This window comes from Zootermopsis nevadensis, unplaced genomic scaffold (assembly GCF_977971745.1).
Source record: "Zootermopsis nevadensis isolate Lab colony 2312 unplaced genomic scaffold, Znev_1.0 Znev_ptg000021l, whole genome shotgun sequence".
NCBI classification, from domain to species: Eukaryota; Metazoa; Arthropoda; class Insecta; order Blattodea; family Termopsidae; genus Zootermopsis; species Zootermopsis nevadensis.
The window spans coordinates 16,548,798-16,568,534 of NW_028259153.1; the positions used below are offsets into that span (position 1 = coordinate 16,548,798).

General features: G+C 38.7%; 1 protein-coding gene across 4 annotated transcripts in view; it reads left to right on the forward strand.

Annotated features, from left to right (window-relative positions):
• The window catches only part of LOC110835563 (uncharacterized), a 51,912-nt gene that overhangs the window by 15,659 nt on the left and 16,516 nt on the right, over positions 1-19,737 (forward strand). For 2 of the 4 annotated variants that reach the window (XM_022075893.2, XM_022075894.2), the window contains exons 2-12: positions 2,425-2,594; positions 9,589-9,685; positions 9,967-10,017; positions 10,792-10,901; positions 14,911-15,027; positions 16,151-16,222; positions 16,718-16,903; positions 17,137-17,312; positions 18,422-18,495; positions 18,702-18,831; positions 19,410-19,631. In XM_022075893.2, the coding sequence (XP_021931585.1) occupies positions 2,544-2,594; positions 9,589-9,685; positions 9,967-10,017; positions 10,792-10,901; positions 14,911-15,027; positions 16,151-16,222; positions 16,718-16,903; positions 17,137-17,312; positions 18,422-18,495; positions 18,702-18,831; positions 19,410-19,631 (1,286 nt within the window). In that variant the 5' untranslated portion in view covers positions 2,425-2,543. Of the gene's footprint in view, positions 1-2,412; positions 2,595-9,588; positions 9,686-9,966; positions 10,018-10,791; positions 10,902-14,910; positions 15,028-16,150; positions 16,223-16,717; positions 16,904-17,136; positions 17,313-18,421; positions 18,496-18,701; positions 18,832-19,409; positions 19,632-19,737 lie in introns of all 4 variants that reach the window. The other 2 variants (XM_087353217.1, XM_087353218.1) reach the window with 2 other exon arrangements.

Consider the following 19,737-nt stretch of genomic DNA (forward strand, 5'->3'; position numbering starts at 1 on the left):
CCAAAGGGCGCAAATGATCAAAAGGGCCTAAATATTCCAGAGGGCCCATATGGGCCAGAGGGCCGAAAATGTCCAAAGGGCCTAAATTTTCCAAAGGGCCCAAAATATCAAAAGGGCGTAAATGGTCAAAAGGGCCTAAATATTCCAGAGGGCCCATATGGGCCAGAGGGCCGTAAATGTCCAAAGGGCCTAAATTTTCCAAAGGGCCCAAAATATCAAAAGGGCGTAAATGGTCAAAAGGGCCTAAATATTCCAGAGGGCCCATATGGGCCAGAGGGCCGAAAATGTCCAAAGGGCCCAAAATGTCCAAAGGGCGTAAATGGTCAAAAGGGCCTAAATATTCCAGAGGGCCCATATGGGCCAAAGGGCCGAAAATGTCCAAGGGGCCTAAATGGTCCAAAGGGCCCAAAATATCGAAAGGGCGTAAATGGTCAAAAGGGCCTAAATGGCCCATTGGGTCCTAAATTACCCATTGTTCCTAAATTGTTGAACGGGCCTAAATGTCCAGAGGGTCTAAATGAATAAAAGGGCCTAAATGGCCCATTGGGGCCTGAATGACCCATGGGTCCTAAATTATCCAGAGGGCCTAACTTTCTGAAATTGGCTAAATGGCCAAAAGGTCCTGAATGGTCCACAGGGCCTAATTGGCACAGAAGGCCTAAATTGTCCAAATCGCCTAACTTACTAACACGGCCTATATAGCCCAAAGGTCCTACATGACTGAAAGGCCAATTTTGTAAATTTACGTTAGGTTAGGTTAGGTTAGGTAAGGTACCATTTTCATAGGAATATTTTTCTCTTATTTTTGATCCTTGAACACGCACACGAAGTTTTTAAACATACTTCTGACTCAGCCTGTATATTATTGGTCCCCATCATACAGCAAATTAATGTTGTGTGAAAACGACCAATAATAATGTTATCTAGTTTGATCACAACATGACGTTCCTATGTAACGTCAGATATGTGCGGTGTATTCAACTGTGACATAACTCAGAAGTCAGTTTCTCGCAGCAAAGACCCGGGCACAATCACAAGTATGTTTACGTATGTGTTGTTGGTGGCGCACTGAATGGCATTATGATGGAGGCAGCAAGTACCTCTGGAACGTTGGTAAACGTCTACCACACTACAGGCGCTACAACGCAGAAGACAGTCAAGTCATCTTTATCCATTCGTTTTGTTCAACAAGTTTGTCGCAATGGTAGTCGCCTAACGGGCTGACCACTTCTCTGGCACCTCAGTTGGGCGGGTAGTCATAGCACAGGCGTTCTTAAGTTATTTGTTTAAATCCTTCATTCTTCTCACACTTCCGAGGTTCTGTTATTTTGTTTGTTTTTTTACCTGAGATTCTTTCTCTGTTTATTCAGTATATACCTCTCTTTCTGTTAATATTTCCTCTGCCTTTTCCTCACTTTCCTCTTCCTGTTCAACAAGGCTGTTCGTATATCTTCCCTATTTAACGAAACAGCTAAAATAAACTTTGCTCTCGAATATCCAGCCATCCCAAATCACTTCTTAGATTTTCTAGCGTGAAAGGAACTTGAGCTAAGATCTGATGGCACAGATGGATAAATATGTATTTCCTGGTGCCAAACGTACATCTGAAGTTTCTTACCGATATGAACTAATGCCAGCAATCTTCCCTGCTCTCAGTATCCCTACTGGACTACGGATATCTGCAGCAGCACATTCTTTGACAGCTCTTCAGTTCTTGGCTTGTGTGTGGTTTTAACAGTGACACAAACCGCTTCTTGAACTTGATTTAATTAATATATTATTAATTGATAATAGTTGGTAATATGCAGTATGAAGAAGAAAATACAGCGTCTCGTTTTCATATAGCCATCTTCCTCTTCGTAACTAAGGTTTCGGTATTCGTTGTGAAACATAAATTGACAACAGAAGTGCGTCTTGCGTGAAAGGAAAGTGGCTTAGTGAACTGTATAATGAAATGACTCCAGATGATACATCCCTGCCTCAAGACATAAGTCACAAATTCTTGAAATAATATATTATTTTTAATGTGTTCTCAGCCTTGCTGCACATTTACCCACGCGTAAAGTGGTTTAACCCTTTAAAGCCCAGTGGTACGTTCTAACTACTCTGAAAATTAATGTGTTTGCATTTTTTATTTGTGGGGTTCGTAAGGTTCTTACTGTAAACAGCGATTATTTTCTTAGTATTAAGAAGTTGTATTTGCATTGGAGATGTGTTCTGTTTTCTTTGAGGTACGGACTGAATATTTTTAGGCATTAGTTGGACGAAGTTCGGCTTCAAAGGGCTTCCTTACGAAATAAAATGGTCAACGGTCTTAACACACTTCCTGAGCAATGAAATTATAGTTTCTGCTTTTGATTGTAGCTAAATTCGTATTTTATGGTCATAGTATAAGATTTTAATTGGCTGCAGTTTTATTTTCAGTGCGCATGTGCGGGTGACTGGCGTGATGGGGTGGGGCCAGAGCCCCATGGAGTTCGGTTAGGACCGTCTCTCCCCCCCCTCCCCAGCCCCCCCCCCGCTAATCCCACTCCAAGAACAGCATGGATCAACCTGACCGGGACCGTGGGCATAGGCCTCTTGCCTTTGACAAGGTAAGATTGACACTTCTCTTCTGTTGTTCCTGGAATGATTATTTTTCCACAAGACAGGGGTTGATTAAAATCCTTTGGGATTTTTCACACCTCATAAGCCTTAAAGATGGCTGTATCTCGGTTGTTGAGCGGTTAGTCTGATACAAGTTCACCGACGTTTCAGGGGTGCCTGCTGCCTCCATCATGAGAGCGATGGATACTCTTCGCCTTGAGGTTGGAGGCAACAAGCACCTCTTAAACGTCGGTTAACTTGTATCAGACTACATCGCTCAACAACCCAGAATACAGCCATCTTCGTAGTCGCCGCCGTGAGAACCTCAGATCTTCATAGGCCTTGATTTTTTGTAATTGTATTTTATATTATTTGTGGCTTATTTAACGGTGATTTTTAATATCTTATGTTATATTACACTATCCGGGCAGTTGTCTGGTGGAACTGAGGAAAACTACGAAAAACTACAGTGTCTGTAAGGCGTGGGACGTTCCTTTATAAGGGAGTCAATAATGCAAACTGAAATATTTAACTGTTTATATATTTTATTACATTGGGTTGTAATACTAATGCATCCTTACACACTTTTGCAACGAAGCTGACGAAAAGCGCCTTTTACCTTCGCCATATCTGTCCGTCCGCATGAAAGATCTGTAAAACCGCTTATGAAATTTCATATCGAGAGTTTTACTAAAATTAGTCAACACATTACAATTCTTGTTCAAATCGTACAGTAATGGAAACTTCGGAGACTTACGTGGGGAAATGACCTTGAAAATGCGCTGGGAAATCCCAAGCCAGACACCAGACATCCCGCCTACATAAAGTTCATTGATCCATACATCTTTAACGTAACTGGCGCCATTGGCAAAGGTCATGTTTTGACGGAACAAAAGCCTTGCACAGCTCTTAACAAGAAAGCATTCACGAAGTGAAGATCTAATGGCTGTAGCAGAAGAAACGCGTAAGAAATGTTGGGCTATGCGTAAATTTCCTGAATCGTTTAATTTTCATGTTACTGCTTCCTTCATTGGCGTTTTTCAAGACTGCAACAGTTGTGTTAATTAAACGTAATAGCCTCCTCATCGCATAGTCCCAAATAATCGTCTGTCCAGTAGCCTACGCTGTGAGCGTTTGTAAACAGAAGTGTGTTGCTGTTCGGGACTCAGCTTTGCGACTGTAGAAGCTGGGGGGGGGGGGGGGGATGTAGGGCAAACGTGGGTGAACTGTGCCCCGCTCACATTCCTTGCAGAGTCGCAAAGCTGAATCCCTTGTTGTACGCGGGTCCGTGCGTTTGACGTCGGGAGAGTGACTTAACTGTGTCTGAGTCTCATGACCCCTATCTCGCCATACGTTGCAGCGCTGTTGCCACAAGATTAAATAGCATGTTTTAAACTGTGGATGTAGTATAACTCACACCCGGAAGCGGAAGTAGACACTTATGCTCCCGAGGTGCGTCTTAGAAACCTATCATCCCCATTTCTCCTGTTTGTTGAACCAAGAAACGAAACTGTGAAAGCAACTTACAAAGTATATTTATAAGCGACATTTCCAGCCATATATACTCTATCTGAGCGGAGAATTGACTCGTATTAGAAACAAGTTTTGTATGTGTGCAATGACATTCAATATCCTTGCCTTAGGCCTATGGAGGGTGTGTGGAATGTGAATACATTCTATTCTATTCTGGTGACACTAAAGTGAAACAAATTTGCAGCCGGGCGGTATAGTTGCTCCACATTCAACCTGAATTCGGAATAAACACCGTCCCTATGTTTTACAGTGACACCATTTTTAAGGAAGCGCTGTGTGGCCCCAGTTCAGCTTCTCTCGTCTTTGTTTGGCATTCTCGTATCATCTGACGGCCTTTTGTTGTTCTAAGCTTGTGTCTGAAATATCTGCAATGTTTCCTTCCTATGTTGGTAACATATCCTTTTCAGTGGCCCCAACTTTGACGTTTATAAAATCAAATTATTGTATGACAACAATCGAGGCAGCTGTAGTGCTTCAGACGTGCAAGTGGATGCAGCGTCGATTCCGGGCCCTCTGCCATTATCGATCCTAGTCGTCGCCTGCCTAACCAGGGTTGCCAACTTCAAGTGCCGGGAACAAGAATCAAATTTGTGTACGTTTATCTTCAGATGCGTCTTTCCAGTTTTGCATACCTTAATGATCTTGATGTCTATTGCCTGCAAAGTTTTTATTGGAGAGATAACTGTTGTAATGCAGATTACTACAGACATATGATTTTAGGTTTTCACAGCGGTGAGTATGAAGACAAAAATCTACTACAGACACATTGTGTAAGTCAGGAGAAAAGTTGTAGATGTTATTGGTATCAAAGTTACATTTTGTGCCTCGATTTTTTATTTGCATGATGGGCAGTTTTTTTAGAAAAGCGACACGTTTCGATTTGAGCTTTATGCAAAGTAGGGATCAATATCATACCCTTATGAACCACAATTAAATTCACCTCCAAAATTTTAATGTTCGCGCCTGAATACGAAATTTGATAGAAATTCAAACAGTCTGAGATGAAACGCGGTCCGACACATCATCCTTTTTTTTCCCATTACGGATTGTGCAAAGACAATTAGTTACTTCGACTAGCAACTAATGCATTGCAGATTATTTTTATTGTGACATCGTGAGAAAGAAAGTGCCAGGAACAAGGGCTACGTTTTTTTATTCAAGTGTCTGAATACTCGTCATAAATATGTTCAGGTGGCGTGGACTGAAACTCCAGGCATTCAGTTTTGTGCAGTTGTAACTTTTATTCGAGAGTACTTAGTTTGAATCCCGTCCGGATTAACTTATTACAGAACGTAGCGGCCGAATAGTTATCACTCCCACTTTATTTAAAAGTCGTTCTGTATGCGAAATTCAGTGTTGGTTACGCACTATCGTTGTCCGTACATTTGAATGCATTCAGAACAGGCAGATTGTTAAGCAATGGTAGGATATTTTTGACATCATAAGAGAAATAGAAACAAAACACCTTTTGATTAAGACCAGCCCGTTGAAGTTATAAAGTTCAGAATGCTAATAAAATGTTTAACAATATTTGTTTCTACTACACCATTTGGCCTTATTCTGCCTTAGGAATTCTAGGCTATTTGACGGATACGAACAAACATTGAATCGGCCGGCAACATTCATTATAAGCCCGAATAACAAAGCAGTCTGTTAAGTACCTTCGTGGGTTTTACCTGTGGACATAACAGATGTACGGAGAAGCAGACGGTAAGATACAAATATGGAAACATTAGCTTTTCATTCTATGCGTTTTGGGTTCAAAATGAGCAACAAGGAATCGTACAGAAGCAGAAATATTGTCCTTTGTTTGATTATTTACCAGTCAGGAGTCGTAGAGTGAAATTATGTCTATCCCGTTGAAGTTCATTGACTTGATTTGATCGATCGATAGTTAACGCATTGTACACATAGGCTTACATCCTGTGGCTGTGTAGTGTTGATATCTACCGTAGCTATTTGCTACATAATTAAACATGGACAGTCGCTTACATAAGATTTATTCAGCTTTAATTGACATTTGCCTGTCCGTATTTAGAGAAGAATTATCTACCGTGACAGCTGGAGACTGCTTGGAGGGAACACCAGTCAATGATGCGATGGATTCTTGATTGCGTGGCGGGAGTCGTGAAATAATATAAACAATAATTACAAAGTGTCAATATGTACGTGGATATTAAGCGGTGGTTCACATCAGTCACAATTTCCAAAATATGCTCTTAATGATATGTGTACAAAATCATAATGTCTGACCGCACTTTGTGAGGAAATAAAAAAAAACTCCTGGTGACCTAATATGAATAATTACATGAAACATTTGAAGATAATTTAAAATTATTGAAAGTGTCTTTACATCGTAATTATGTTGTACATGTGCATTTTCAGTGCTAGCCCATAGGCCTATATAGACTAAAATGCACCTTTCCGCTGATATGTACCCTCGTCTTCAGGTTGCCATACTAGGATTTTTTTATTTTAAACTCAATTTATTTCTCTTGTAATGAAATATAAGTTTATAATGTCGTCCTGTTCTTAGTAACGTTTGAAATATTGAACAGATTTTGGTATGAAAATGATGCCATGAAAGGCCATACCGTCTGTGTTTGTTTTAAAATCTTACTATTAGTAATACCAAAATGGCTTCCGTGCGAACAGCTTATGTGGAAGAGACACTGGTGTGGCCCCACTTAATGTAGTGTACCGAAATATATGATCGATTACTACAAACACAAAACGTTCGAAATTTTGATCTATTTAAAAACAGACGGAGAGATTTGAAACAGTGCTTTATCATTTCTATTATCTCGTAAGCTGTGAAACGACCGAGTGGTGCGGATGTTAATAAAAGGAACATGAAAGACGAGAAGTCGTCATTTGAGTATCATCAGAATTGGGAGAAATTGTTTCCGGTAGATGACGGAGCCTCTTTTGCAGCTAAGTAATGAATAGAATTGCGAAACTATTGCTGCGAACTTAGGTAGTTCCGATATTCAACAGGCATTCTCTGAATACCCATCAGCTGAAAACAATGCTGTAACCCTCGGCTGGCTGACTCTGCTTAGCTCGGCTGAGGAGAATCCTAATATTTACGAAACTTGGATGACATTGAAGCTTTCTGTCTTCTGGGTTGTTGCGTTGAGTAGTCTGGTTCATCGCTCTGATGACGGAGGCAGTATGACCTCTGAAACGTTGGTTAACATCGACCAGACTACACAGCGCAACAACCCAGAAGACAGAAATCTTCATACTCATCGCCCTGATGATGGAGGGAGTATGACCTCTGAAACGTTGGTAAACATCGACCAGACTACACAGCGCAACAACCCAGAAGACAGAAATCTTCATACTCATCGCCCTGATGATGGAGGCAGTATGACCTCTGAAACGTTGGTTAACATCGACCAGACTACACAGCGCAACAACCCAGAAGACAGAAATCTTCATACTCATCGCCCTGATGATGGCGGCAGTATGACCTCTGAAACGTTGGTAAACATCGACCAGACTACACAGCGCAACAACCCAGAAGACAGAAATCTTCATACTCATCGCCCTGATGATGGAGGGAGTATGACCTCTGAAACGTTGGTAAACATCGACCAGACTACACAGCGCAACAACCCAGAAGACAGAAATCTTCATACTCATCGCCCTGATGATGGAGGGAGTATGACCTCTGAAACGTTGGTAAACATCGACCAGACTACACAGCGCAACAACCCAGAAGACAGAAAGCTTCATACTCACCGCTGTGAAAACCTCACATCTTACACTGAATGACATTCTTTTTATCATCGTCAAACGTTAAATTTCTTGGCCAGACTACAGCCCTCGATTTCAAAACAAACCGAGATGAAGTGCACTCGTTTACTGGCTGCTGGATTACGAAATATCTTTCCAATGAAAATTCTGTAAATCGAGATTAGATTGTAATTTCCAGAAGAAATAAATCACCAGTATGTTGCTTTCCGTTCATTTCGTTCGGAAAACAAAGAAATGACTTGTCCGATATCGCAACATTTTGCACTTAATACATTAATTTGGGGAGGGGGAACTAATGTAGACTACATACTGATTCTGTACAAAATCACCGAGTTTTTCTAGAAAATTAACTACGATGTGAGGTAATCAGTGTCGCAAGTGTTAATTACATTCCAGCCACCACTTGCTTAATTTCATTATACGCGTGTTTAACTAATGAAGGCACTAACATGAAGCTGCGTGCTCCAAGCTCGTCAGCTGCTCTAACCCTTTGAATCACAGTGGAAATTTATGTACCGCCAGCTTTAACAGCCAAGAAATGCTATTTTATATGTATGGACCTTGTGCGATTCTTAGTGTAAACAAGGATTACTTCCTTGAACAACATTAGCCACTTGGTATTTGTAATGGTGAAGTGTTGTTTTCTATGAGGTACGGACTGAATTCTTACATAATATTTAGAATAGCTTCAGCTTCACTACACAAACATTAATTTGTTCATTAAACGGTCAGAGGAGCGCCTACATAGTATTTTGTAGTATATTGACCTCTCAACACAATTTCAGATCTCCCCAGTTCCCACAAAAACACGTAGTTTTTTTTTTAAGATATCATTGCAGGACGCCGCCAGTCTGCTGTAGGTATCTCGGAGGGTCCAGTCTATAGGCGATCACGTCGACCGATCGTGAAATTGAGTAGGCAAGAACGATTACCGCGTGGAAATGGCAAACTGGCAGCTGGAATGAGATTTTTGTAGCCATAATTTTTGCAGTTGGATTAGCAACGAACCAAATTGTTCGTTTCCTATCCAAAATTATATCTATGCAAGAAATATGTCTTTATTTGTAATGAAGTAACAGCACGGTTAGGGACTCGCGTATTTCAGTGTTACGTAATTCTAAGTGTAAATGTTTATCCGAATTTAGGGTGAACATATTTTCCAAACTCATTCTTTGCTGTTATTTACTTGTTATTCTTGATATTCGTTTACTGCTAATAAAGGTTTTCGCAGTTGGAAATTTTTGTTCTTCATATCTTTAAGTATTCAATTTAACTTATTTAAATATTACACAAAATAGTTCTCTGAAATAAATTATAGCCCTTTACTTAAAATGGCTACTTACCTTTTGATTGCTTCATCCTAATCGACATCAGTGACATTCTATTATCGATAATGAATGGGTATTGTGTGTATTGAATCACAATAGATGTAATTATATTTTAATAAAACTACGTAAATTATAAATATCGGTGGCTATTTAAATTATGTAAGTCGCCTTCACGGCGAATGAAAGGACTGAAATCTCGGGCGATTAGCCTCTTTAAAGTTGGGTTAAACCCGAAGTTTCGGAGATGAGAGAGTCGGAGGTTCAAATATTACCGCGTTATAACACACGTCCTGCGAATATCGTATCGTTTGTAGTACAATGAATGGGGTGAAACTCAAGGCTTACTGACGTTTGTTTTATTTTGTTTTGTTTTGTACAGATGGAGGGGCTGGTGCGGGAGATGCAGGATCCGGAAACCGGGGTCCCGGTGCGGAGCCAGAAGCTGTTTCTCACTTCGATCCCTTCCGCCTTCTCAGGTAAGTGGCGAAACTTCGTCACTCAGTCGCTCATCTGACTCAATTATATTTGTAATCCCTTTGCAGTTATCTCCCTGATGATGGAGGCAGCAAGGACCTCAGCAACCTTGATGAATTTCTACCAGGCTACAACCCAGAAGACAGACATTTCTAATACCCGCTGCTGCGAGAACCTCGAATCCTAATTGTCCACTTTTCTTGTTCCTCTCATGTTTGCTGTTGTCCTTATTCAACTGAAATAGTAACAACCATCTTAACTTTTGTGTGTCTTGTCATTTCAGGCTATGACCTTATTGAGTGGTTGATGGAGCGCCTCAACATTGAAGAATCAGGTAAGAAAATTGTAGTCTGTTTAAATGTTAGTTTTTTTTACAGTGTTTAATTCATAACATGGAATTTGGTTGTAAAACAAATTCAGTTTTCAAAGGGTTCTTGTTCTACCTTGACAAGTTTTGCTGACCTTGAAATATAAACCCAATAAATTTTTTGTCATCAGGCCTTTATTCAAGAATTCAGCAGTTAACTCCCAGAACGTTGTGTAAACTTAGAGAGAATCCTAAGTCTCTAGTCCTTACCTCTATGGGTCCCTCACATCTTCAAGAATTAGAGATGCAGATGAGACAATAATATCAAAATGGATTTTACAGAAATTAATGTGGACTGGGATAAACTGGTTCAGGGTTGGGTTCTGTGGTGTGCTTTAGAGAATCTCATTATCAGTTTCAGTGAAAGCAAAAAATCTCTTGAAGATTTCTGTCTTCTGGGTTGTTGCGCTGTGTAGTCCGGTCGATGTTAACCAACATTTCAGAGGTCGTTCAATCGCGCTGATGACGGAGGCAGTATGACCTCTGAAACGTTGGTTAACATCCACCAGACTACACAGCGCAACAACCCAGAAGACAGAAATCTTCAGACTCACCGTTGTGATAACCTCAAATCTTACAAAAAATCTCTTGTCCAACTGAATAGCTTTCAGCTGCTTATGGAAGATTTTGTAATAAGGAGGCTGTAAGTTGCTTGGTTTTGAGCTGTTCAATAACAACACAAGGCATCAGGTAGAAGAATTAAATGATTTTCATGCAATTGTATTTTATTTGTGTTTGTAGTGGAGGCTGTACACATAGGCAACCAGTTCTGCCAGTATGGATACTTCTTTCCTGTCAGTGATTCAAAGAATCTTGTTGTCAAAGACGACAGTTCTCTATATCGATTCCAGGTGAGTTTAGTGATTATTTGGTATACTTAAAAGTTAACTACAATTTTACTGTTGTTATTAAGTCAGTGTTCAGGAAAATATCGAGGTCTAAGAATGATTAAGTAAGTGAAACATTGAGAATATTGCATAACAAAGAACTTTATGATTTGTATAGTTGTCATACCCTTCTCGAAGGTATCACCACCTTGTCGAAGGCAATCTGCCGGGTGAGGAGGCTTGCGTGCTCAAATGACCCTTAGGGCTATGCCGGCCTGAGCTTCGGCTCATGGTAGGGTCACCCAAGCCAGACAGGTCTAAGGAGATGCGCTAGACTAAGAGTGATACCCTGGTCCTCCAGGTTGGGGGTTGGGTGTAGGGCTAACAACCTTTCACCTTTAAAAAAAAATATGTGTTACGAAAAAATCAACCAAGCCTCGGATCAGGACGGACTCTTTGGCACGACCACGGCAATTGAAAAAGGACATGAGATTTGGTACCTGGAACATTAGGAGCCTCTATAGGGCTGGGGCACTGAAATCAGTGTGTAGGGAATTAGGGAATTATAAGTTAGACTTAGTGGCAGTGCAGGAAGTGCGATGGGAGGGGGAGGGCACGATCCCAGTGGACAATTTTACATTTTTCTATGGAAAGGGGAATGACAATCATCAGCTAGGGACGGGTTTTTTTGTTCATAGCAGAATTAGGGCAGCAGTTAAGAGAGTAGAATTTGTTAGTGACAGGTTGTCTTACGTAATTTTGGAAGGACGTTGGTGCGACATCATTGTCCTTAATGTTCATGCCCCAACTGAAGACAAAAGCGATGATATCAAGGATAGCTTTTATGAAGAATTGGAATCAGTATTTGATACATTTGGCAAGTATCACATGAAAATTCTGCTAGGAGATTTCAATGCAAAAATTGGGAGGGAGGATGTCTTCAAACCCACAATAGGCAGCGAGAGTCTCCATGCACTTAGTAATGATAATGGCGTCAGAGCAGTGACCTTCGCTACGTCAAAAGATTTAATTGTAAAAAGTACAAAATTTCCACACCGTGATGTTCATAAATACACTTGGACTTCCCCAGATGGCAGAACACACAATCAAATAGATCATGTTTTAGTAGATAAGAGAAGGCAGACAAATGTAATTGATGTGAGATCATTCAGAGGAGCAGATTGCGACACTGATCATTATCTGGTGGTAGCAAAAGTGAGGGAGCGGCTTTCAGTAAGTAGACGAACTAAACAAAATTTTGACACAGAAAGATTTGATTTGAAAAAATTAAGTGAGGGAGAGGCAAAGGAACAATATCAAGTTGAAATTTCGAATAGGTTTCAAATTTTAGAGACAAATGAGGATAATGAAAGTGTGGACATCAACAGGGAGTGGGAAAATGTCAGAAACTGCATCAAAATTTCAGCAAAAGAGAAACTAGGATACTACAGGAGAAAGCAAAATAAACCGTGGTTTGATGAAGAATGTTCAAAATTAATAGATCGAAGGAAGCAAACAAAATTTCAATGGTTGCAGAACCCAAACAAAACAAATGCTGATAATCTATGTAACGTGAGACGTGAGGCTAGTAGAACCTTTAGGACTAAGAAAAGGGAATACCTGAAGGGCAAAATTGCTGAACTTGAGACAAATAATAAGGAAAAAAACATCAGAGACCTGTACAGAGGCATTAATAACTTTAAGAAAGGATATCAACCCCAGACTAATTTGGTAAAGGATGATAGTGGCAATTTGCTTGCAGATCCAATAAAAATTGTGAATAGGTGGAAAAATTTCTTTAGCGAGCTCTTAAATGTTCATAATACTGGTGATATTAGACAGATTAAAATGCATACAGCTGAACTGTTGGTGCCAGAACCTAGCTTAGATGAAGTGGAACTAGCCATTGGGAAGTTGAAAAGTTATAAATCTCCAGGAATTGATCAGATTCCGGCCGAATTAATTAAAGCAGGTGGCAAAGGGTTGCATATGAGGATCCATAAGCTTATTCAGTTAATTTGGGATAAGGAAGAGATGCCACATCAATGGAAGGAATCCATAATTATTCCTATTTATAAGAAGGGGGACAAGACTGAGTGTGGTAATTACCGAGGAATATCGCTGCTATCAACCTCATACAAAATTCTATCCAACATTCTTTTGGCAAGATTAACCCCATATGCGAATGAAACTATTGGGGATCATCAGTGTGGGTTCAGACGAAACAGATCAACGATTGATCAGATCTTTTGCATTCGTCAGATACTAGAGAAAAAATGGGAGTTCGGTGGGACTGTACATCAGTTATTTATAGATTTCAAAAAAGCCTATGACTCTGTGAAGAGAGAAGTGCTATATAATATTCTTATTGAATTTGGTATACCAAAGAAGCTAGTGGGTCTAATAAAAATGTGCTTAAATGAAACCTGCAGCAAAATTCGAGTAGGTAAATATGTATCTGAGACATTCCTCATCAAGAACGGTCTAAAACAAGGAGATGCTTTGTCTCCCTTGCTCTTTAACTTTGCGCTAGAATACGCCATCAGGAAGGTCCAAGGTAGGCAGGAGGGTTTGCAATTGAACGGGACACATCAGCTATTGGCATATGCTGATGATGTTAATTTATTGGGGGACGATATAAATACAATAAAGAGGAACGCAGAAGTTTTACTAGAGGCTGGTAGACAAGTGGGGCTGGAAGTAAATTCAGAAAAAACTAAGTACATGTTAGTATCTCGTCATCAGAAGACAGGCGGGCAAAATTATCTTAGGGTAGCTAATAAATCCTTTGAAAGGGTTACAAAGTTCAAATATTTGGGAACAACAATAACAAATCAAAATGATACTTGTGAGGAAGTTAGGAGGAGACTAAATTCCGGAAATGCTTGCTACTTCTCAGTCCAAAATATTTTGTCTTCCCGTCTGATTTCTAAGAACCTGAAAATTAAAGTATACAAAACAATAATCTTGCCTGTTGTTTTGTATGGGTGCGAAACATGGTCTCTCACTCAGAGGGAGGAACACAGATTGCAGGTGTTTGAGAATCGGGTGTTGAGGAGGATATTTGGGCCTAAGAGGGAAGACGATGGGGCGTGGAGAAAACTGCACAATGACGAGCTTAAAAATCTGTACTGCTCCCCCAGTATTGTGAGGGTGATTAAGTCGAGAAGGGTGAGATGGGCGGGACATGTAGCGCGCATGGATGGGACAAGAGGTGTGCACCGGGTACTGGTTGGGAAACCTGAAGGGAAGAGACCGCTGGGGAGACCTAGACGTAGATGGGAGGATAATCTCAGGCGGGATCTATGGGAGATAGGAGTTGAAGGAAACTGGATTTTGTTGGCCCAGGACAGGGTCCGGTGGAGGGCTTTGGTTAATTCGGTGATGAACCTTCGGGTTCGGTAAGCCATCTAGTTAGTTAGTTAGTTATAGTTGTCATATTGTTGTAGTGAAATCAAGGAAGCTACAATGACTGGTCATGTATGTGGGAGTTGAAAGCTGAAGTGCTGCACAATGATGTAGGTCATCTGTCTTTTTTGTCATTAATATTCAGTTTGTTTTAAATGAAAATCGTAATGAGGTAAATATTTTATGTAATGTATTTTCTTACGATGATTAAATTCTAAAACCTCATTGATGTTTGAGTTGAGCTTCATGTAATGTAAGGGTCATATTAAACTGATATCAACTAAATTCATATGACAAGTTTTGTTGCAAACACCCAACACCAAATTTCATCAAACCCTGTCACGTAATTTTGGAAAACAAACATAAACATATGCAGGCAATAAAAAGAACAAAGGAGAGCTCCCTATATTGCATAAATCTCATTTGTATAAAGATAGCATGAAGACAAAAACTTTCCAGTCAAGCTGTCAGAAGGAATATTTTCATGATCAGTAGCACAAAATATACACTGATCCTTTCCTTATTCTTGAGACATAGAAATTTTTTGTTAGGTTATATCCTTACACAGATTGAGGTTACTTATATTTGAAGAAACTTGTAAGAATCTGCAGTTGTTTTATTCCAGACACCATACTATTGGCCGTGGCAGCATCGTAGTCCTGACAACATTGAGTATGCCATCTACCTGGTAAAGCGGACCCTTCGCAATAAACAGCGCCATGGTCTAGAGGAGTATGAGATTGTAAGTTTGTATATCTTATTCAGATTATATTGTCTATTCAGTAATAATGTTCACATTCAATACCTTCAGAAAATTTTTCTTTTGTCTCTGAATTGAATCTCTTTTATGGTTGACAGTATATTTATTTATATTGATGTTGTCATTGTAGATGTACATACCTGTTGATTAGCCCCAGTGGACTTTTATCCATAATCTGTTGAAAGGCTTTCTTTAGAAACATATAAAAGGTCAGTGTTTTAAAGGATTGAGCTTATTAGAAAAGGGAGACACCTGCTTTGTTGGCTCTGGTAGACTGATCTACTCTCAATCCAAGTAGAGTAGATGTCTCCCTTTTTTTTAACCTGGAGATGAAAGAAGGTCCACCCGGTTAAACAATTTTTTTTTAAACTTTCAGCAGATGTTGCATGAAGCCCAAAAGAAAGAAAGTAGTATTGAATAATAACGTAAGATTCTTGTTTTCACCACCAAGTCCGGACTAGCTCTGGAAGTGGCCAGACCGTGAACCTAGTCACCCAGATCCATTTTGTATTGAAGTTAAGGCTGGTTAGTGCTTTATTTTTATATTACAGTACAGTGGACCCCATCACAACAAATATAATTCATTCCTTGTAAAAATTTGTTATGTGAAAAATTTATTATGTGAATTTTGAAAATATGTATTAAAGGCATAATTCATTCCAAGACCATCATAAGTTAACCCTTCTTGATATAGTGCAAGATTAAAATTAATAGAAAGGTGGTAACAGAATCAGTTAATAAAGCATAAAATATTACAGTAAAACAACTCTTACCTTAGGCTAAGAAGATGACTGGCTTAGAGATGGAGAACGCGGGGTCGGAGAAAATTAATTTTTTCCGAAGGAGAGAGCTCCAAATGCTCATAAATGGGTGTTGATGAGTCCACTTAAAAGCACTTTGATTGGCCAAAATTGGCAACCATGTGATTTTGTAAGAAGTTGTTTTATGGAGGAAAAATTTGTGTTAGTGGGGGTCTATAGGAGACAATTTGTTAAGCGGAAATGTGTTACCTGATGACTTCATTGTGCAGGGTCCACTGCACATTATCACAGTGTGATTCATCTTCACTTTACTCGTAGGGTATTATTTTCTTTCTTGTTTTTAGGAAGCACTCACTAGTTTGAAGAAGAATTTGCAGAACAAGTGGGATTTTATATCCATGCAGGCAGAGGAACAGGTAACAATTGAGTTATACTATGATTGCATAAATGTTCCTCTAAAGGACCAAAGAACTTTGTTCTCATCACTTTATCAAAGCCTTTCTTGTAAGCAATGAAATATATGTGTTTCTAATTGAAACCTTCTATTTCATTGCTGTATAATTGCTTTTCATGTTAAGAAATGGAAATTGAAGATAATTTATAACTCATGGTTTTATCAGTCATCTAGCTTTTGTCATGGACATTGATAATATAAGTTCATTTCTCACTTTTAAAATAAGAGATACAGAGGTATTTGAAAAAAATCGAATATGGTTCACATTATAAGTCACTCTTCAGCAAGAAGGGTAAATAAAACATAGAACCAGACTCCTCTAGGAATGTCAAAACTTGGTGTGTCTATAAAAATATGGCATCTTCTATACACACACAGAAGGAAAGTGACATCCTACTCCACTGAAAACATCAAAATGTCATAATGTTTTACAAATATATTTTTGAATTTCTGACAGGTCCGCTTGGCAAAAGAGCGCAAGAAAGGTGACAAAATTGTGAGTGACAGCCAGGAGCGAGCATATTGGCGAGTGTACCGTCCCCCACCAGGTTACCTAAGCCTCCTTGAGCCGGTCCCGGTCCCTGACAGAAGCAGGGGGGGATGTCGTGCTAAGAAAAGAATGCCTGAAGATCTGAAACGTGAGGTAAAACAAAACTAAGCTGAATGAAGAAATCTGTGTGACATGATTTATAAATCAGTACATTCAGTATAATATTTGTCATGCAAATATAAATACAGTGTAAAAATTACTTATTGGACTAATAAAATATTTTGGGCTGCTTGATGTTTCAGACTTCTCTAAATTAGGCCATATCATACATTTTAACCTTTTTTTTGTCATAATCGAAAAAAATTTAATTCAATTTTGGTTTGCAGGTGGACTTTTTGCGAAGCTGTCTTGTACGGACTCGTGTTAAGGTATCACAAGCATTAGACAACCTGATTCAGCATTGTGAAACATACACAGAGTACGATCCACTTATCTCAGGAGCACAGCCATCAAACCCTTGGATCTCTGAAGACCCTACATTTTGGGAGCTAAATGGTCCATTGTATGTCAGCTTCATGCATAATTCTTAATAATATTACAAGATGTGACCAGAATGTAAGTTTCCAAGATATACCTTGAAGTGATTTCACTGATCCTTTGATATATTAATTTATAAGCTATTATTCTACTGTATCTTCATATAGAGAGAGAATTTAAATACTGTAGGTTGAGTTTTCTGTATCCTCTGATTGTACATAATGGTTCATGTTCTTTCAGCTGTTATTTTGCTGCTTTGTCCACATTGTCATCTGATTTTGGCAACCCAAATGTTGTGTCAGTGTTGGAAATGGACATCTGGGATGCTACAAATAGAGCTGATTATAGAACACTATGTTGTACATTGTCCATTGTCTGAGATATGCATGATATATGTGACATCGCAGGATTTGGCTGTACTTCCATCTTCAGGTGACTAGTTGTCATGATGCTGACCCTTTTTTTTATATTATTAATGATGACGATCAGGATTGAACCTTCCTAATGTTGGACTAGTGTGCTAATCACTAGACCACTGGTGTTTAATGGTTCTGGGTTTATTTCAAACCATTGTCATTAATAATACAAAAGAGAGTCAGTATCATGGCAATCAGTCACCTGAAAATTTTAGTAGAAACATTGTGTGTATCAATATAATGCATACAGTGGACAGTGTCCAACATAATATTCCTGTAATGAATCAACCATTGTCACAAACATCTAGATAATCATAAAAATTGACTATGTGGGGCAATAAAATGATGATTGAAAGTACAGGGAATTGATTTCTGTGGAGAGAGTATAGAAGTCTCATTTTACAGTATGTTTTGAGTGTCTAAAGCTCCACAAGGCCTATGTAGAAAAATAATTTATCATATTATATATATATATATATATCAGGATCAGTGAATAATTTCAAAATATATGCCTTCTAAATATACTTTCTGATCAATTCTTGTTAAAAATTCATGTCAAATTTGTCATGGTATTTTCTAAAGCTTTACTTATCTAAATATGTTGTATCATAACTTTTCAAAATATATTGGTGGCTTACAATAAAATAGTTATATATTTCTTTGTATAACTTTGTAATGGCATAATAAGTAAAAGTTGCTCATAATATAAATTTTTCAGGATTGAAATACCGACAGAAAAGAGGGTGAAACGATGGGCTATAACAATGGAGGAACTGGTGTCAGATCCAACAGGTACAAATTTTGTTGCATATTTATTATATTTTAATCCAAAGAGAAGTAGCCTACTGTAGAACATATAAAATAATTGGTTGCAATTTGAATTCATTGTATATATCTGTTTTAAATATGTTAAGAAGGAACATATTACACTGCTGAGTTCAGTTACTTTTGCCACAGTGAATATTTAAATTTAAGCCACGTTCTATTTTCATACACAGGACTGAAAGAATTTACCAACTATTTGCGCAAGGAGTATAGCCATGAGAATATAAGGTTCTGGATGGCTGTGAATGACTTGAGAAGAAGTGCACAGTCTCAGATTCAACGCAAAGTGAGAGAAATTTTTGAGTAAGTTGCCATAGCCATTGAAGTTTTAATTAATATAGTCCAGTATAAGGTAAGTTAAAATGTAAAACAGTCATAACTATTTTATTCCCTTAGTAAATCAGTTTAATCTCTAAAATTACAGTTTCATGACACTCAAAGTAACAATCATGATAACACTGATTACTTTCTGGACCTTATTCACTGTTCTACATATCCTACAGTGAATAAATTCAGAAAGCTATCAGTACTCACTGTAATACTTCATTCTTAGTGTGCTGTAGGATTTTTCTAATGATGATTATGCTGAATATGTGATGTTTTCATGTAGAACTTGTAAATTTCTTACTGTGAAATCATAAGCATTCTTTCAGAAGTCTTAACAGATTGTAATTTTTATTGCACTCTCTTATCCTGTGGTTTATTCTTGTTACCTCATTTGTAGCATGTGAGATGACACACTTCCTTGTCTAATGCCACTTAAGTGCATTCTGTATGTCTGGCTGAATGGTTACATCCTTAATTTACATCTTGCTAACATAAGGCAGAACTGCTATATTTATAACGCTAGATAGTTAAAAACCATACAACTTTATTTGCAGTGAATTCCTGGCCCCAGGTGCTCCATGTGAAATAAATATTGATGGGAAAACAATGGAGCGAGTACATCAGGAACTGCGCAGTCCAACACGTTTCACATTTGATTCAGCAGCAGAACATGTGTATACTCTCTTGCTGAAGAAGGACTGCTATCCACGGTTTATTCGGTCTGAGCACTATAAAAACCTTTTAGCTACGGGAATACAGCCTTCACAGAAGAAAAGGTATGTCTTCATTTGTTAGAATTAGTTGAAATAAATTATTTTATTCCATACAGGTTGAAAGATACAATGTGTTGAACATGCAGTAATAGAGTAAATTATAGATTAG